The sequence below is a fragment of the Ilyonectria robusta genome, assembly GCF_021365365.1.
Source record: "Ilyonectria robusta strain PMI_751 chromosome Unknown BGZ61scaffold_6, whole genome shotgun sequence".
Taxonomy (NCBI): Eukaryota; Fungi; Ascomycota; class Sordariomycetes; order Hypocreales; family Nectriaceae; genus Ilyonectria; species Ilyonectria robusta.
Window position 1 is genome coordinate 1,742,118 of NW_025764440.1, and position 17,717 is coordinate 1,759,834.

Here is a 17,717-nt window from a genome sequence, read left to right on the forward strand (position 1 = left end):
CGGGTCAGTCTTGTAGATGAGGATGACCTCGCATGGCCACGGGAAGCCGGGAGGTTCCGGATGCTTCGGAATCTTTGGCTTTTAGCTAGCCATTGACCCGATCAACGGAAAAGCTAAGTCTAGGATTAGGCTGGTGGCGGCGGACGCCGACGATGAAGGAAGAAAAGCTTCACTATCGCAATAACCGTAGAAATCCGATATCCGACATAACCCTAGCTCGCCTTGATTGCCGCAGAGGAAAATGTGCCGACGGCAGTTGCGGTGAGTTTAGATACGAGCTGCTTAATTTAGATTTCCGTAGTATCAGTAATTGATGTGACCTGTCACCCCCACTACCGCGTGATTTGGGTCAGTGTTGCTGTGCCTCATAGATATTGTTCTTTAATTGGTTGAACATCCCTGGAGTGACCAGACTGGAGGCGCTGCAAATTGAAACAGACAGAATGGACGCGGCTGGTAGATCTTCCCGGAATGGTGCCAGAATCAACGAAGAGAGTGGCTCCAGAAGCAATTATGGCCTTGTGGTCTCACCGTAAACGATCACCATACAGCCTGAGTTGACCGTCATAGTGTAGGCCATCATACTACGAGTCTTGTCTGGTAGATTGCAGACTGGCCGTACCGCCAGTCACGATCCTGGGACCTCAGGTTGAGACATTCCCTATAGTTTGACAGCGTTGCAATAAGTTACACGCGAATTGCGATGGACGAAGCACAGCGTTTGAGCCTCGGCGCTCAATTGGCATCTCGTTGTTGGGCTCAGAACGCCGCCGAACATCAAACATCTCGAATTCAGGAGGCGGGGAGATCTTCTCCTCCGCTCGGCTTTACGCACGTGCGGAATTGCCTTTTCTCCGAGAGAGATCGTTAGCGGCTGTTATTTGTCACGGTCGAGAGAAACTTATGATTTAACGGTCAAGTGTTTTCAAGGGTTTGATATGACGATCGGCATATATGATGAGATGATCGGCAGCTATGCCGAGATGATCAATTGAGTTTACTACACCGATCCCAGTAAGGAACTGACAGTTACCGTCCCGATGTACAACCACATTGGCGGCCATAGGATAGGGGTGACTTGTTATAGAAATAGGACCAACTCTGCTGTTGAAACATAGTCTTGGTCTCTAACTGTGTTCCAGCCAACAAACCAGTCCTTTCCAGTCACTCTCTACACCCCTTTGGAGACATCGTTTCTCCAGCCATTCATTACTGAAATTCACAAGATGCGCGCTTCTACTCTTCCCATCTTGGGAGGGCTTGTGGCCTTTGCCCAAGCCTCTCCTCACCTTCTGGGCGGTCTTGGGGGCCTTGGTGGTCTAACGAACCAGATTAGCGGCATTGCACCAGCGACCTGCAGCTTGGCTCAAGACTTGGAGGATCACACTCTCTTCGCAGGGTATGTATCAACGCAAACTGTGAGCATAAGTAATTCATACTGACATACTCATAGTATCGCTGCCGCGGAAACCGAGACTTCTGCTGCCATTTCTCTCGGACTGCACCTACCCAAGGCCCAGATCTCCGGCGATGTCACTCTCGAGCTTCTAAAGGAGTTTTTGGATGAGCCCAAGATCCGAGTTGGCCTCGGAGGCATCCAGGCTTTCGTCCAGGTCGACATTTCTGCCTCAGCTGCTGTCCACGAGTCTGTCGAGCTGTTTGCTTCCCCCGCGCTCAAGCTTATGATTCCTGGACTCCTCGATGTTGGAGCCGGTGCCGCTGTTGCTCTCGATCTTGTTATTGGAGTTGATGCGGCCATCGACCTTTCGGCTGGTGTCTACATCTCCTTTGGCGCGGACGCCTACGTCGACATCTCTCTTCTGACCAAGGATATTGTTGATGTGTCTCTGACTGGACTTGTTGCCAAGGCTCTGCCTCTTGGTATTGGCGCCGATGTTGACCTGTCTGCTGAGGTTGCCTTGCAACTTGGACTCCGCCTGCGAACCGAGATTGACCTCAAAGCTGACCTTGATATCCCTGTCCTTGAGATCGAGGCTGGTGCCAAGATCGCCATCTGGATCAGCCTGTTTGACTACACTGCCATCCTCATCAACACTCCCGACTGCATTGTCTCCGTTTCTGAGGTCATTGCCCTCACTCTCGGCCTTGCCGTCGAGTTGAACGTGGAGGTTGGAGATATTCTCGACCTGAGCCTGGCCCCTAGCTTGACAGTCACTCTTGGTACTGCCGCCAACGTCGAACTCTGTCTCCCCGACCGTGGTGTCCCTGGCGTTTTCATCGAAAGGTTCGATCGTCCTGGTACTGCTACTGTGTCGGTCACCAGCGTCTCTACCACCACCGGTTTCGCTTCGGCCTCCGCTGATCCTACCACCACTGGTTCGGCCTCCGCTGATATTGTCCCCACCGCTTCCGGTTCAGCCTCCGACTCCGTCTCTGATGCTACTATCTCTACCGCCTCCGGTTCCACCTCCGCTGATTCTGATGCTACTACCACCGGTTCGGCTTCCGCTGATGCTGATCCTACTACCACTGGTTCCGCCTCTGTTGACATTGTGCCCACCGCCTCCGGTTCAGCCTCCGACTCCGCCTCTGATGCTACTATCCCTACCATCTCCGGTTCAGTCTCCAACTCCGAGGCCGTCCCTACCGCTTCCGGTTCCGACTCGGGCTCCGAGTATGCTGTCCCTACTGCCTCCGATGATGACTCGGTCACCAGCGTCCCTACTGCCTCCGGCTCAACGCCTGTTGCTGCTATCCCAAAGGCCTCTGGCGATGGCTCGATCACCACCACCCCGGCTGCCTCTGACGCTATGGCTGCAACCACACTCCGGCCCATCACCACCCCTGCTGTGGTCCACGGCAACTCAAGCGCCGTTGGGTATGATGGCGGCGACATCACGAGCACTGTCACGTCCACCCACGTCTACACCATCACCAGCTGTGCTGCTTCTGTTGTGAACTGCCCCGCTCGCTACACACAGACGGTCATCACATCCACCGTTGTTTCTAGCACCTACATCTGCCCCGCTGGTTCAAGCGGCGCCGTTTCCGAGTCAGCATCAGCCTCGCACTCGTCTTCAACCCCCGTGTCCGTCACAACCGTCACCGATACTCTTGTCACTATCGTGCCGTGCAGCGAGCGCAGTACCAAGACCTTCCATGCGCCGACAAACTCGCCTCCCCCGGCGCCCACTGTCACCATCGTCGACCGAACCACCATCTGCCCTGCGACTGAGGAGATTACTCAGAGCACCGCTACCTCTTGCGCTACTTCTGGTCTGCAAACCTTGACCTCCGTGGCTTCCACTACTTTGGTCCCTCAGGTTTCTAGTTCTAGCGCTCCCGGCTACGAGTACTCTGTCCCTGAAGCCTCTACTGGTATTCAGACCGTACCCGTTCCCACCGCGTCGGCTCCTTTCCCCGCCTATAATGGCACTGTCTCGACCAGCAAGCCGATTCCTGGTGCTCCAGAACCCACCGGCTCTTTCACTGTCCCTGCTATTTACTCAGCTCCATCTGCCATTCCCAGCGTGATCTCAACCCCATCCACTGCCCCAGTCCCGACTACAGTCCCACCGGCTAGCAGTGGTAATATCATGCGCGGTAGCCTGATGATGGCCCTCCCTCTCGTCCTGGCCCTGCTTGCTTAAAGTAAAAGATTAGGGAATGTCTTTTATGGATAAGAAGCCTTAAGTTGCTAAGAAAGAGGAACACGATGTAGTGAAGGAGGGTATATGCAGTGTATTAATAGTAGTAGTTAAGCCTTGAACGTTGTCAATAATCTTTACCATTATTCCATGAAAATTTCAAACTTTGTAAAGCAGATAGTCGACATATTTATGTTGACTTTCATGGTTTCACTCTTGAATTTTGATGAGGCAAAACTCGTACGGCACTAAAATCCGCGGTTCCCTTCCTCAAAGAACATGCGCGTGTGACGGGTTTGGCGGCTAGGAGGACTTGGCCTTCAGTGATTCTTTGCTTTTCATATTCGCTAGGACCGTAGTTTGGCCCCGTGTCCAAGCTTACTCATGGAACAGGTTTCAATCTAACGAGTGTTGTGAGCAAAGATTATACAGCTTATGTATTATCTGGACATATTTACAACAATCTTGCAGATCTCGTAAGACATGACTAGTGTTCTTGTCACTTTCTGCCATGATGTTGCTGCGCTTACTATCTATCCATAGGCGTGGAACTGGACCTAAAACCGTTCACACAAGAACTTTTCTACCCCATCCGCCAAAGCCTTGTGAACTCTTGTTCCACTTCATTCAAATTAGTTTGGGCTTTTGGTAGAGCGGAGTCCGATATGACTTACATATGCCCGCTATTAAACCAGAAATACTCGGATACAGGAACGCATCCAAACTGGGTAGGGTCTTCAACCACTTGAGGCCATTGATTGCTTGCCGAACAGTAGTCTGTAGTGTTAGTAATGCCGTAAGAACTTGGCTTATCTAAGACATTCTTGAGCAGTTTGTTGGCATCAAAGACGCCTGTTCTGACTCCTTTATGTTTTGAGGCAAATTTCCGAGTCTGTGCTTGAAGTTCACCGTTCCACGTCTGGATCAAGGTGTCGTTCAATTGCCCCTTTAAACTCGCCCAGTTCAGTGGGCTTTTATCCAATGGAGGAAGGTTTAGGATGAGGAAGTTTTTGTAACCAGCTTTTACCAGAGGCAGAACAGACTGTGCCAACATAGTCTTAATGCTTTCTGCATAAAATTCCGGCGACGCTTTATTTAACAGCTGGGCATCAATGATGTCGTTAATGCCAATCCAAATAGCAACGACGGCATTGGAAGGATCTAAACCGGCGTGTTCTCGTAAAACGGAGTCTCCGTACTGGAGGAACTGTTGGGTTTGGTTGACTAGAGGGATAGTGTAAGGGTGATGTAGAGGGAGGCTTAGTATGCGTATTAGAAGACCGAAAGCCAAGATCTTGGAGTCAGATTACTTACAGCGCCTCGGCAATATTAGCCCCCGCAAAGGCAAAGTCCCAAAGTTGGACATCGCAGTCAAGCGGCGAGTGATAGCCGTCTTCAAGGGCACAGCCCGTCAGATACTCTATCCAATTAGGACCACCGGCAGATTGGCTGGTGTAATTTTGCGAGATGCGGTTCTCCAAGAGACGTTCAGGCGTGAAGGCGAAGTCTCCAGGAAGATAACTGCCGATGAAGCTGTACTTTGGGTATCCATTGGTCCCTTGAACGTAGGTATATGAGTCGCCGAAAGCCACACTATGAGTGTTAGAGGGAAGTTCTCAGAGCTAATGGATTGACTGAGAAGCTCACACGTGCTTGGTGCCAGACCATGAAAAAGGTGGACGCACTGTTGGGACGGGGCCTGATGAAGCAGGGGAGATGGACATGGCCACAATGGACAACAACACGGTTTTTGACAACATAGTGAAGATGCTTCTGCAATTAATCCAAAAAGACATTGTGGTTGGGGCAGTGAGAGGCTTCTATCTAATTGCCATCTTCATTAACCTCTTCACCCATTGGTGGAATATTCGATGATTGGAGCCCCTCATTCTGGTTAAGTTTCTAGGGTAATTACCTCATGATCTCGCCATAGCCATGTTGCGTGTCGTTCCGGGCTCAATGTGGAATAGCCAGGGGTTTCTCGGTGCCAATTGCCCCGGGCCCGAATGGCGCAGCCCTTGTTCAATGACAATTCCGGTCTCTTGACATGGGGCTTGGAGCTCGGGTAATTGGACAGAGGAACATGGGAAAATACACCATGTCCTAGCACTTTGGGTATTCCTCAGTGTATGCCTCTATTATTCTCAATTATTCTCAGGTTCGATATCACCTTCGACTTTGGGTCCCAAGGCAACATCAACACTCAATCCTTCAGTTCGCTGCCTTCTAACATTTACAATCTCTGACTACTAAGGATTATTCCTTTGAGACGCTCTCTGGACTCCTGTTACACCCCAAAATGAATGTATGGGACCCAAGGAGGTGACGACATCTCTTCCGCGTCATCAGTATCACATAAGATAACATCTCTTGGACGCCTCGCATCCCTCCGAGGACCACGGCTCGCACCAGGAGCGCCCGTCTTCGCCGACCCCATGGTGATGCGCATCTTTCTGATCCGTCCGCTCCTACGCCTGACAGTTCCTTTTTTATCCAGCCAGCGACCCCGAAGCTCTCTCGTTGCCTTATGCAACCCCCAACAGACTGACCTGTCTGTCAATCTTCCGCTCCCGATTGCCTCATATGTAATTCTGGCCATATCAACGCATAATTTGTCGTCAACCTCCCAAAGAGTGCCAATAACGTGGCGAAAGCCCGCTAATTGGTATCCGCCGATGAGATGGATACTCTCATCGAGATACGACTCTTCCTTGATCTGCCCAGTTCCACAAGCTGAAAGATAGGCCAGAAATGGTGAGCGCTCGCGAAGATTTATATCCAACAGAGTGCCCACTGTTAATTCTTCGGAGTCTTCTAGGATCAGATGGCTCTGAGACGGGTCCATCGTATCAGTATGGCCATGCCCCGCAAAATGGAAGATCTTGCATTCCTTCAACTGTGATATCATGTCTTGTTTGTATCTCCTTGGTTTGATGGGATTGAGTGCCATCGATTTGCATAGCCCGCTGACCACCTTGATCTCAGCGGCTGCGAAGGGAAGCCTAGAATAACCTGGTGTATGTTCCATGGCAACAAGGAGCGCACTAGTTGTGGATGCGACAACAGGACGTCGACGGCCATGTACGAGAGCTTTAACAGAAGAGCTATATGACGACATCACTCGATCCAACACCGTTTCGGAAGAACTCCCATCGTGGTGTCCAGCTGCGTGAAGCGGAAATTCGGCGAGAAGTCCAGTGGGAATCCACCACACATGGGGCCAATTCTCGCCAGACGGGTTCAGTGGGGGTTGGGTGAAGCCCAGAGCATCCAAGATTGGTTTCGCAGCGACGTCCCAAAGCCATGATAGAGTTTGGAGACTTCCCCAAGAGCCTTTATCAGCCTTTTCATGGATATCCTTGGTATTCAGACCGGGGAGGGGCAAGAACCATATTCTCTGCGGCTGGATCAGTATGGCATCGCAACCATGCTTGCTCGCATTGACGACAATAATAGGACCATCTTTTGCAGCGGTTTCCATTTCCGCCTTGTTTGGCGCCAGTAGGAAATCCTCAAAACCGGGCTGTTCCCGAATTTCCATGATCAGTCTGTCAATGTTTTCATTTGCGCTGTGCTGCCGATTCAGTTGACGTCCCCCTGTTTGCTGAAGAGTATCATCACTCAAGATGGTACTGCGTACAACGGGTTGTGTAAGCTCGCTTCGAAGGCTGTCGAATTTTCTCGCCAATTCGGGATGGCTCTTCTGCAGATCCAGAACGTCTGTTCGCATTTCTTCGAGAGATGTCGCGAGAACACCACGCCCTTGTTCGAGGAGTTGCAAGGCATGGAATGGTTCTTTCCGTACACGGAGTGCCACTGCTGCCGTGTCGGAAGCGAGGAAAAATGCATGTCGGAGTAGGAAATGGTTGTCAGGATTATCGGATGAACGGGATATGAGCTTCGGGACAAGATTGACGGCAACTGTGGCAGCTTCATAGCCTTGCTGCCATTCCGAAATAATGGCAGAGCAGTCGAGGATTTCTCTACCCGCCAACACCCGGCTGGTAATTGGCGATGTAGATTGATGCAAGACAGATTGATAGTAGGAAATCGACTCTTCTATGTCGACTCTTTCGGTTTTGTGAAGCATGAATCTGTCCCGAAGCAGGGCCGCGATGTTTATCAGCCATATTGCTCGGAATGAGGTGTCGTCCGGAGAAGCTTTCACTGCCTCCCGTCCAGCGAGGATAGCTGCGTCAAGAGTCTGCCTAGATCTTGTCACCCCATAGTTTGCACGGAGGTAAATTGAAAGATTGTTCAGGTAGTTGGCTCTGTCAGCATGGCCCTCTGGAGTCGCTTTCACTGTCTGTCGTGCGATGCTGATAGCCTCTTCGATGTCATCAGATCGTATTGGTGCATCGGGGTCATCGTGTTCCCTGATTGCCATGTATCTATCGTGAAGATGGAGGGCAAGGTTGCTTAAGCGATGTACTCTCTCCGCGTTATTGTCAGGGGTCAAGTCAACTGACTCCTGCCCAAGTCGAATCGCTTCTTCAAGGTCACGATACTCCCCCTCCCTGGAAAACCTCAGGTGAAGATGAACTCCAAGAGTGCTTAGACATCTTGCGCGTTCCGGCGAATTGGCTGAGATTCTGTCAATCGCGCATCGTCCAAGCTGGATTGCCTCCTCCAGGTCGGCCATTATCCCTATTCTCTTCCCAAGCAGAATGGCCAGGTTGCCTAACCAAATTGCCTTATCCGGGTCGGTCTCTGGAGTGATGCTTACTGCCTCCCGCCCAAATTGGATAGCTTCTTCGAGTACGGCGAGATCTTCTGTTGTCGAGTATTTATGTCCAAGCTGAGTACCAAGATTGCTCAAACAAGTCGCCTTGTCTCGACGATTGTGTGGGGTTAGCTCGAGGGCCTGAATTCCCTCCCGTCCTAGTTGGATCGCAGCTTCTAGGTCGTCCGTCATCCCTAGTCTAGTAAATCTCCTATAAAGCTGGGTTGCAAGGGTGTTCAAATATCTCCCACGATCTGGTGAATCTTTTGGAGCTTTGTCGATTGCATCTCGTCCCATTCGGATCGCTTCCTCAAGGTCGGCCATGTGACCCGTCCTCTCGTATTTATCGCCAAGCGCGGTAACAACATTACTTAATAATGCCGCCATGTCAGGGTAATCATCTTCAGCCGTATTGACACCTTCTTGTCCAACAAGAATAGCTTCTTCAAGGTCAGAAAGTTGTCCGGATCTTGAGTATCGACAACGAAGCAGAGCCCCAAGGTTTGCTAAATATACCACCCGGTCTGGGTGGTCATGTGGAGTAAGATCCACCACTTCCAATCCTATCCGAATCGCTTCTTCGAGGCTGGCCATCTCCCCTACACTTTCGAATCGGTCATGAAGGAGAGTTCCGAGGTTACTCAATCGTCTTATCTTGTTCGGATAATCGCTTGGGGTTATATCGATTGCTTCTCTTCCAACCTCGATAGCTTCGTCAAGGTCAAAATTCATTCCTGTTATCGAATATCTGTCTCCAAGGCGAAACGAGAGGCTGGTTAAGTATTCATGCCAATTAGTATGACTCTCTGAAGTCATACCGATCACCTGCCGGGAGATAGAGATGGCCTTTTCGAGATCCACGACCGCTCCTAATTTCAAGAATCTTCTGTAAAACAAAGTTCCAAGTTTTTGAACTTCCGTTGCTCCCTCAGCATTGTTTTTGCGAGTTCTGTTGACAGTTTTTTGTTGAAGTCGAATCTCTTTGGTGAGGTCGGCCATGACTCCGAATGAACTGCTGCAATGGAACTCGGTATCAGTTGCAACTCATGGTTTCGCGACCCACCGTCCTAATACTGACCTGTTGTTATAGGGCGTCTTTCGGGCCTTTAAGCGAATGCATAGACAAGAATGTGATCCTTATTCAGGCGACAGTATGTGATAGCAAGTGCGGCGATTTGTTCGAAACCCGACGGGAGCGATGTCGAATGATTTTCTTGGGGTTGCCTCGCTGCAGCCTGCACTAAATAACTCAGGAACGGTTTACTGAATAACGGTTCAAATGTGTCGGTAATTGCATGCCTGCTTATCATGCCGCTCATTCTCGGCCCCCAATGTCGCCGTCGGTTCTGCTCTCAATTGGGTGGAGTTGTAATTGTCGCTACCACCCTGCAGCCTAAGCCCCAGGAGTCAGGGTAGACCCCTTGAAACTCCAGCTCCCTAACTGACCATCAAGGATCCCTGTTACAATAGTAATGGTGGCAGTCACTGAGTCATGGTAATACTAGATAGTTCGGGCTTGAAGAGTAATTCTCAGCATCCTAGCCGATCGACCAGACTTACGGGCTGCTGGGTTCCTTATTGACCTAGATTAGTAAACACTTAACATTCGTCCTACATCTCAACTAGCCAAGTTGAAGTGACACCTATTCACATGACACGGCAAGTATTAAAAATAAACAAATAAAATTAAGCGAGTATTGCTTTAGCATAATATTCGTGCCCGGGGATGTGTGAGGGGCCTATCTTAATGAGCGTTATTAACTACACCTTCCGACTGCCGAGAACAACAGGCTGCAAAAAGAAAAAGAACAAAGATTAATACAATTTTGATAGATAGCCCCCGTCACATAAAAGCCACCAGCTTCTAAGGATCGTAAACCTTACCCCATCCCCCATTCCAATCATCCTGGCGGATTGCTTTACCACCACCACTTGCCACGGTTACGCTGGCTAGACTGGCCAGGGTTGCTAGACTGGCAGCAGCCACCCTGTCGAGCCCACTCCTGTCCAGTAGGACAACCACAGGTCTTGGTGTCGGAGTCGAAGATCTGGCCGCGCTTCGAGCAAACACACTTCTGCTGCCATGAGTTGTATGTGGCGTCACTGCCGCAGTCGACGGTGCAGCAGTTGTTGACCATGTTCTGGCCGGTCGGGCAACCACAGGTCTTGGAGCCGGCGTCGAAGATCTGGCCTGTTCCGGGGCACTCGCACTTGTACTTCCTTGGGTTGTACGTAGCGACCGAGCCACAGGAGACCTTGCAGCAGTTGTTGACGAAATCCTGGCCATAGGGGCAGGCACAGCTGTTATCCGCAGAGTTCAGAACCTGGCCCCTGTTGATGCACTTGCAGTTGCCATCATTGCCTCGGACGGCATTGGCACCGCACTTGGGCTTGCACTGATTTCCAACAAGCTCCCCGTTGTTAGGGCAGGTGCAGACTCCATTGTCGGCGCGAGGGGCACAAGCAGGGCACTTGGGCACGCATTGGCTTCCAACGAGATCTTGGTTGTTAGGGCAGGTGCAAACGCCGTTGACGCGGGGAGCACAAGAAGGGCATTTATCCAGGCAGTCGCTTCCTACAAGCTCCTTGCCGTTGGGGCAGGTGCAGACGCCGTTGACGCGAGGAGCGGCAGCTGGGCACTTGGGCACGCATTGGCTACCAACAAGGTCCTGGTTATTGGGGCAGGTGCAGACACCGTTGTCACCACGAGGGGCACAAGCCGGGCACTTGTCCACACATGCAGTGCCAACGAGATCCTTTCCATTGGGGCAGGTGCAGACGCCGTTGACACGAGGAGCAGCAGTTGGGCACTTAGGCACGCACTGGTTTCCGACAAGGTCCTGGTTGTTAGGGCAGGTGCAGACGCCGTTGCTGGCTCGGGGAGCACAAGCTGGGCACTTGTCTACACACTCAGTGCCCACAAGATCCTTTCCACCAGGGCAGGTGCAAAGTCCGTTGCTGCCACGAGGGGCGGCAGTTGGGCACTTGGGCTTGCATTCATTGCCAACGAGATCTCCGTTATTGGGGCAGGTGCAAACTCCATTGCTCGCACGAGGGGCACAAGCAGGGCATTTGGGCTTGCACTCGGTTCCAACGAGCTCTCCATTGTTAGGACAAGTGCAAACCCCATTGCTGGCCCGAGGAGCAGCAGTAGGGCACTTGGGCTTGCACACAGTTCCGACAAGATCTCCGTTGTTAGGGCAGGTGCAAACGCCGTTACTGGCTCGAGGAGCACAAGCAGGGCACTTGGGCTTACACTCGGTTCCAACAAGATCTCCATTGTTCGGGCAGGTGCAGATTCCATTGCTTCCGCGAGGAGCGGCAGTCGGGCACTTGGGCTTACACTCGCTTCCAACTAAGTCCTGGTTGTTGGGGCAAGTGCAAACCCCGTTGCCGGCGCGAGGAGCGCAAGGAGGGCATTTCGGCACGCATTCGTAGCCGTAGTATTCGTAACCTGAGGCGCAGGTAACTCTGCTGAAAAGGCTGCTTCTGCCAACCAATCGAGTGTCTCTTGCCTCAACACCATGTTCGTTGTAAGGAGCGTTTGTAGCGGCGCCGACTGAGGCGAGGCCGAGAAGGGCGCTGAGGGCGACGTGGAAACGCATGATGGCAAGTTGGGATGCCGTCAAGCGCGCGGTGAAGGGGATATAAGCGAGTGTTGTCCTAAAACGAGAGAGGACTGGATTGATGGACAAGAATCATCTAGATCGAGGGATTAGAGAGCGGCTGCCCAAATATATATAAGATTATTGGACATACAATAGGAGACGGAGTCACATCAACAATGGCGGCACCTCTGGTGAATGATCATTTCCTTCCCCGGAATCAGGCTCACTGCAAGCCCCAATTTCCCGCGATAGGTGGCGCTGTTCCTTACAACAGTAGTCTAGACCACACCAAATGTAGCCAACTTCGCGCCACAACTGATGACGCCCGATTAAGCTGCCTTCGCCCGAGGCGGGAAGCAGACTATTGACCAACGATGTTTGTCTAAGTGCCTCCCATGCACACCTGAAATGGAACCAGAATAAGCCTCACTACGGCGATACGACGCGGGCATCCTAAACGCTAACTATTTCAAGGAACAACTAGACTGGTCTGGCGTGTTTACTTGCTTGTTCTAGCCCGGCCTCGGTTTTAGCCTGATACATCACAAGCGGCGCACTCGAGCGACTCAACCCTGGATTGTGAAAGCCAGCGAGAGTACTACATTACGTAGTACTCGGGTCATCACCCGTCATCTAGCTTATAAGCTAGGCCAACACACATGAAGCGAGGGTGTTGAGAAATCAGCCGTTGATCCCAAGCCTTAGCATTGACAGTGCAGGTCACTCCGCCATGTCTCATTCCGATACATCGTCTTGTGCCTGGCGAGATCCGGTGACGGCCGTCCGGGCCTCGGGCAGCCCAAGTCCCAGGTGTGTTAGCTCGTGCTCGCTGCTCATGTCCGGATAGTGCCATGTACTTCGCAAAATAGTCACAAACGGAGCCAGCTGGAACTCCCGCGTGCCGTTACCCCTGTACTGTGGCGGCAACCGTTCAGGGGTTCCCTGTACCCCACACTTGTTCCTGCAGCAAGCGTCGGCAAAGTTCACCGAGAGCGCCAGGTTGACCAGTCGGGTCCCTTACGGTGATCTACTCTGAATTATCATACATGTCTGGAGGGCACGCCTCACCCGTGTAATCATCTAAAGGTTAAATTTAGAACTGTTTGAATGCAACATGTAAGCCCAAATTGGCCACAAAGCAAGCACTAAGTAACCAACGCAATCCTTGTCTCTGTTGCAGGAAATCCACACATCACTGCACTGGAGTTGTCGAGTTCAGACATCTCAGCCAACACCGGGCTCTCGGAGTCAATGCTCCCAAGCGATGAGCCGGAGGCTGCAAGCCGTGCACCAGTGGTAAAGCATGCACTATGATCACTATGATGGCACGCACACTCGTATCGAGCATGCTCGGTCCGCCAGCTAATCCTCTCTGAGAAGCCACGGACTCTCACCGTTCAAATAGGTCGAGCGCACCGGCCGAAGAAGAAAAGGAAGGAGGGTGTTTTGACTGAACAAAGCTAGCTAGCAACGGTCACAGTCCGTCGAGGGCTAGTCTAAGCCACGCAGACTACATGATTGGCCGCCTTCAGTCTCAGGTTCAGCCGACCGTGATGGTAACGGTAAAATGAAATGAGGGCTCGGAAGAGCGGCAATACCCCTGCCTGGCGGCAGAAGTTGGTTCATGGTTGTAAGCCCCTTCCCCTGGGTCTCGGCACGTCGCCGTTTGTGCTTGACCTGCCCGTTTGTTTCGCCAAGGAGCGTGGGTGAGGAGTATGGTGGGCCAGCGGCAGCCAGCGAATGCGGGATGGATAGAAGTTTCATCTCATCCGATTGCCATGATTTGATATCAAGTATTCGACGGCCCATCATGTCGCTGCCATGTCGGCGCCTTTGGGTTGTCCTTTTGCAAGCGTGCCTCATTTCACGAAATGAACGATTAAGAATGAGATTAGATTTAGGATAGGCAGTTTTTTTTTCTCCGTATGCATCACACAAGTCTATGAAAATGCCCGATTGAAATCACCTGTCCATAGCGTACTTACCAGATGCGTTGTAGGGCTGGCACGGCATAGGGCTGCTACGAAGAGGCCTCAGGGGTGTGGAAGAGGCTAGCGACCGTAATCTCCCCTTCCCCCTTCCCTCTCTGGCTAGGCCGTCAATAGTCATCCAGAAGGAGAGAGGGGACCGATGACCCGGGTGGGAACGCCCGACATGCGAAGTGTTTCGTTTGGTGGCCCGCACCATGTTCCGATGTGCTGTAGGGTAGTTAATTGAGAAATCTGGGCTTGCTAATGACTGCAGTGGTGATGCGTCCACAACAACAAGGCAGACTGGGGTTAATGGAAACGATTAAAATAGACGAGAATGTCTGATACAATTTTGAGTACCGTCTGATCAAATAATTTATTCAAGGATAACACAAACTTTGGCTAAAAATACGAGCAATTGATCATAGGTGATTAAAACTGCAACGGCAACGGATGACAAAGCACATTTTTTATTAATCTAGTAAATCGAGGATTGAGAACCAAAAAGCAAGTATTTTCAGGTCTACTCAAAGTGGGCTAATTTAAATAATATATTATAAAAGTCGTTGTGCATTATTGCATTGGCAAAGCAATACATGTTTAATCTTCATAGGAACCGACCTGAGGTAGTACTGCTAATAGCTCAAAGCCGTCCTCATTTCATCCTCCGCTGAATATAATAATCATCTCCCATACTGTTCTAGGGCGACAGAGTTTATGAAGGTGGTTCCTGCAAGTCGGAAGGTATCAGGAGTCACGCCAAATGTCTTGGGTGTCAGGTGGAAGTTCTTCCCGTAGCCGCCAGTGGCATTATAGACCGGCCACTTATCGACACCCCGGACTATAAGTTCGGTCAGACGCAATTTTCCATGCCATAGAAAAAATTGATTACTCACTTCCGTGGTTATTGGGATCGAGGTCATGAATAAAGCTTATCCACATGCGGGTGGTGAGCTTCGCCAAAGCCAGCACATCCTTGCTAGCATTCGCAAGAGGGTTAATGGCGGCAGCGTATCCTAGGCCAAGTCTGTTGTAGAAAACGTAACCAATCTCTGTGAAGTGGGTGGTTCCCATATACTCCCCTACAGTATCAAATGAAAGAGCTTAGTCGATCGTCAATGTGCAGTTTCTGGGAGGCTACTTACGAGAGGTGAGAGGGGATTCGAACAGGTAAGAATACGCTGGAACTCCATGGTTGAACCATGCATCAGTCCTGATGCGCCTCCATGCGAGGAACAACTGATCAGTATTTAAAGCAACTGCGCGTTTATACTGAGCCCCGACCGGACTAGTAGCTGTCACGCGGTAGTCGGTTGGCAGGCCAAGTGAATCGACGTTGGGATACAGTGCCATGAGAATTTTGGTCGTGCTGTCATCTGGCCCAGCTGCTCGGATGATACTTTCAATCTGCTTGTCTGTGCTGATATCTGTGCTGGTAAAAAGCGTGCCCTCATCCGTATTCGTGCCGAGCAAGATGGGCGTTTTAGTGAAGTTACCGTTGGCAAGTAGCGTGGACGATAGATCCGGGACAAGATCTCCATCCACAACTGGGTAAAAGCCGCCAGAAATCTTGGTGATTGTGGCATTGAGCTCATTGAATGGCACCTTGCGCAAGCATGCAAGCTTGTCAACCTCGGAGTCACATCCAACCGCCTTTACAACGGTGTCATAGCGTTGCTGGGGCGCTGTGAGATTCTTTATATCAGTGCCTTCAGCACCGGATTCCGCAATAATGCCACGAAAGAGGCCATCATCACGACCACCGAAAGCAGTGGCGTGGTAGCCGACGTTTCCGCCGCCAGCGCTCTCGCCCCAGATGGTAACCTTTTTGGGATCTCCGCCAAACGCCTTGATGTTCTCATTGATCCAATGCAAGGCGAGTCGCTGGTCCTTGAGACCAAGATTGGCGACGCCGGCATCAAGGATATCCTGGGAAGCCATGAACCCCCAAAAAGAAAGGCGATCTAAGTGGAAAATTAGCATCAGGCTCACATGGCGTTAAAATATGAATCAGTATGGAAATACTTACAGTCCACGGAAACACCGATGAATGGTTTCCCAGCGTTAACAGATTCCTCAACAATGAAGCTTAAATTGTAGACCCCGTTTGCGCTGTAGTCCTGGGACCAGCCTCCGCCATGAATGAACACACCGACGGGGAGGAGTTTATCCTTGTTGCTGCGCTTAGAGCTGGCGGGCTTGACGATGTTTAAGGTCAGGCAGTCTTCGCTCAGGGTGAAGGGCCACGCGGCGCTGTTCTAGAATCGGAGGCGTGTGAGCAAAAGGAAATAACAAATAGTGTCAAACTCCAATAAGGCATCACTTACCCCATAACCGACACAAGAATCAGCATAATCGGTGGCACTTCGTTTTTTAAATGTGGTATTCAAGTTCTGAGGATTCTGGAGGCGGAGATTTCCAACAGGAGCCTGTGCGTAGGGAATGCCAAGAAAAAGATCTTGATCATATGAAGCCACATATTTGCCTTCATACGTTCCGTTCTTGACCTTAGCAGTCGGTGAGGCTGCGTGCGCTTTGGCACCAAACACACTCTGGAGCAGCGGGAGAGCCGCAAGAGCAAGCCTGAGATATGGCGCCATAGTTGGATGCTGAGTCTTGTGTTGTTACTTTTCCAAGGACTGAAGAACCATGATATATGATTAGGATGATGTAGTTCTTTTATATTTATCGACTTAGCGGTAAGAGCCTTAACTCAAGACCCGAGGCTTTGGTCAACGATGGGTCAGTGATTGAGTTGCCCATTTAGGCCATCATAAGCGCACCAGGGGTTCCTCAGAGCTCTTTTCCATTGAACCGGTTAAATAAACCTTGGCATCAGCGCTCATTCATTGTCGATCTCCACGTCAAATCCGGGGGACTTAATCTAAGTTGATCCTAGCTCGTGGAGAAGAATGCCATTTATGTGCGGGGAGCCGGTAGAATACGTGACGCCCGGACCAGTAGAAGTGGTGCGGCTCTCGGTGAGGATCCTTCCCCACAGATTCCCCAGAGATTCCCCGGACATCATGGGTTGACCCATCGCCAGCACGTTCAAAGGTGCAGTCGTGCAACTCGTACCTGCAGGTGTGCAGATCGAATCGGCTTTCTAAAGGAATTAAACTGAAACTATGGGTTAGACATATACATGTTGTAATAGTTCCGGAGAAAGCCTTTATATCCTCCTATGGTGATAAACTCGTTCTCCTTTGCGGCCTTGCCCAAGATTTCGTCAGGGATCGTTCCAATTGAGAACTACCGTAGATTAGCCAATAATATCTGTATGACCCCCCTTGCAAGCTATAGATCCACATCAGTTCGAATCACTCTATGGGGAAAGTCGTGCCTCAGACTCCTTAATCCAGTCGTCGGCCTCGGCCAATGGTGCAGTCCCGAGCACGAAATACACACGAGCGGAATGACCTCATCGCAACATACGATTCGGTGGGCTAGAATCCTAGTATTGCCCGGTGACTACGTGGGGTCGGGTGATGGTTCAAAGCATCCATTCGATAAAATAGCCCTCTAAACCTGACCAAACTCGGTAACTAGAATAGAACCACCAATCGCTTGTGTGGCGTGATTGAATACACCATAGCGATATCTGGGAAAATATTCCCACTCCGCGTTGAGGTTAAATTCCGAACCCATCGGCATGGATATGGCACCATCAATGCTATAGGAGAATGATCCCTTCTTTGTGCCGCTCGCTTGGGGGTCCATAGTTCCCCGGAGCCAAATGCTGCCCTGATCAATTACAATGGTCGCGGAAATACTGCCGAAGCCTTGCGTTTCCCGGGATGTATTGAGT

General features: G+C 51.0%; 4 protein-coding genes across 4 annotated transcripts; all 4 read right to left on the reverse strand.

Annotated features, from left to right (window-relative positions):
* Positions 1–4,165: 4,165 nt before the first annotated feature.
* BGZ61DRAFT_347338 (uncharacterized protein) lies at positions 4,166–5,200 on the reverse strand (the record flags this gene model as incomplete). Its single annotated transcript, XM_046239958.1, has 3 exons — positions 4,166–4,229; positions 4,283–4,867; positions 4,923–5,200. Coding segments are annotated over 3 exons (927 nt in total), but the record flags the coding sequence as incomplete, so codon positions are not given.
* Positions 5,201–5,743: 543 nt separating this feature from the next.
* BGZ61DRAFT_516314 (CHAT domain-containing protein) lies at positions 5,744–9,509 on the reverse strand. The gene is made up of 2 exons (XM_046252286.1): positions 9,410–9,509; positions 5,744–9,346 (listed from the first exon to the last, which is right to left on the reverse strand). Exon 2 carries the CDS (start codon positions 9,328–9,330, stop codon positions 5,896–5,898), a length of 3,435 nt encoding a protein of 1,144 aa, XP_046107050.1. The 5' UTR covers positions 9,331–9,346; positions 9,410–9,509; the 3' UTR covers positions 5,744–5,895.
* A 741-nt stretch (positions 9,510–10,250) lies between these two features.
* BGZ61DRAFT_530658 (uncharacterized protein) lies at positions 10,251–11,936 on the reverse strand (the record flags this gene model as incomplete). The annotated part of the gene is made up of 1 exon (XM_046253587.1): positions 10,251–11,936. One exon carries the CDS (start codon positions 11,934–11,936, stop codon positions 10,251–10,253), a length of 1,686 nt encoding a protein of 561 aa, XP_046107051.1.
* A 2,656-nt stretch (positions 11,937–14,592) lies between these two features.
* Positions 14,593–16,509, reverse strand: BGZ61DRAFT_348324 (putative neuroligin; the record flags this gene model as incomplete). The annotated part of the gene is made up of 5 exons (XM_046240050.1): positions 14,593–14,750; positions 14,806–14,991; positions 15,055–15,873; positions 15,939–16,167; positions 16,237–16,509. 5 exons carry the CDS (start codon positions 16,507–16,509, stop codon positions 14,593–14,595), a joined length of 1,665 nt encoding a protein of 554 aa, XP_046107052.1.
* Positions 16,510–17,717: the final 1,208 nt, after the last annotated feature.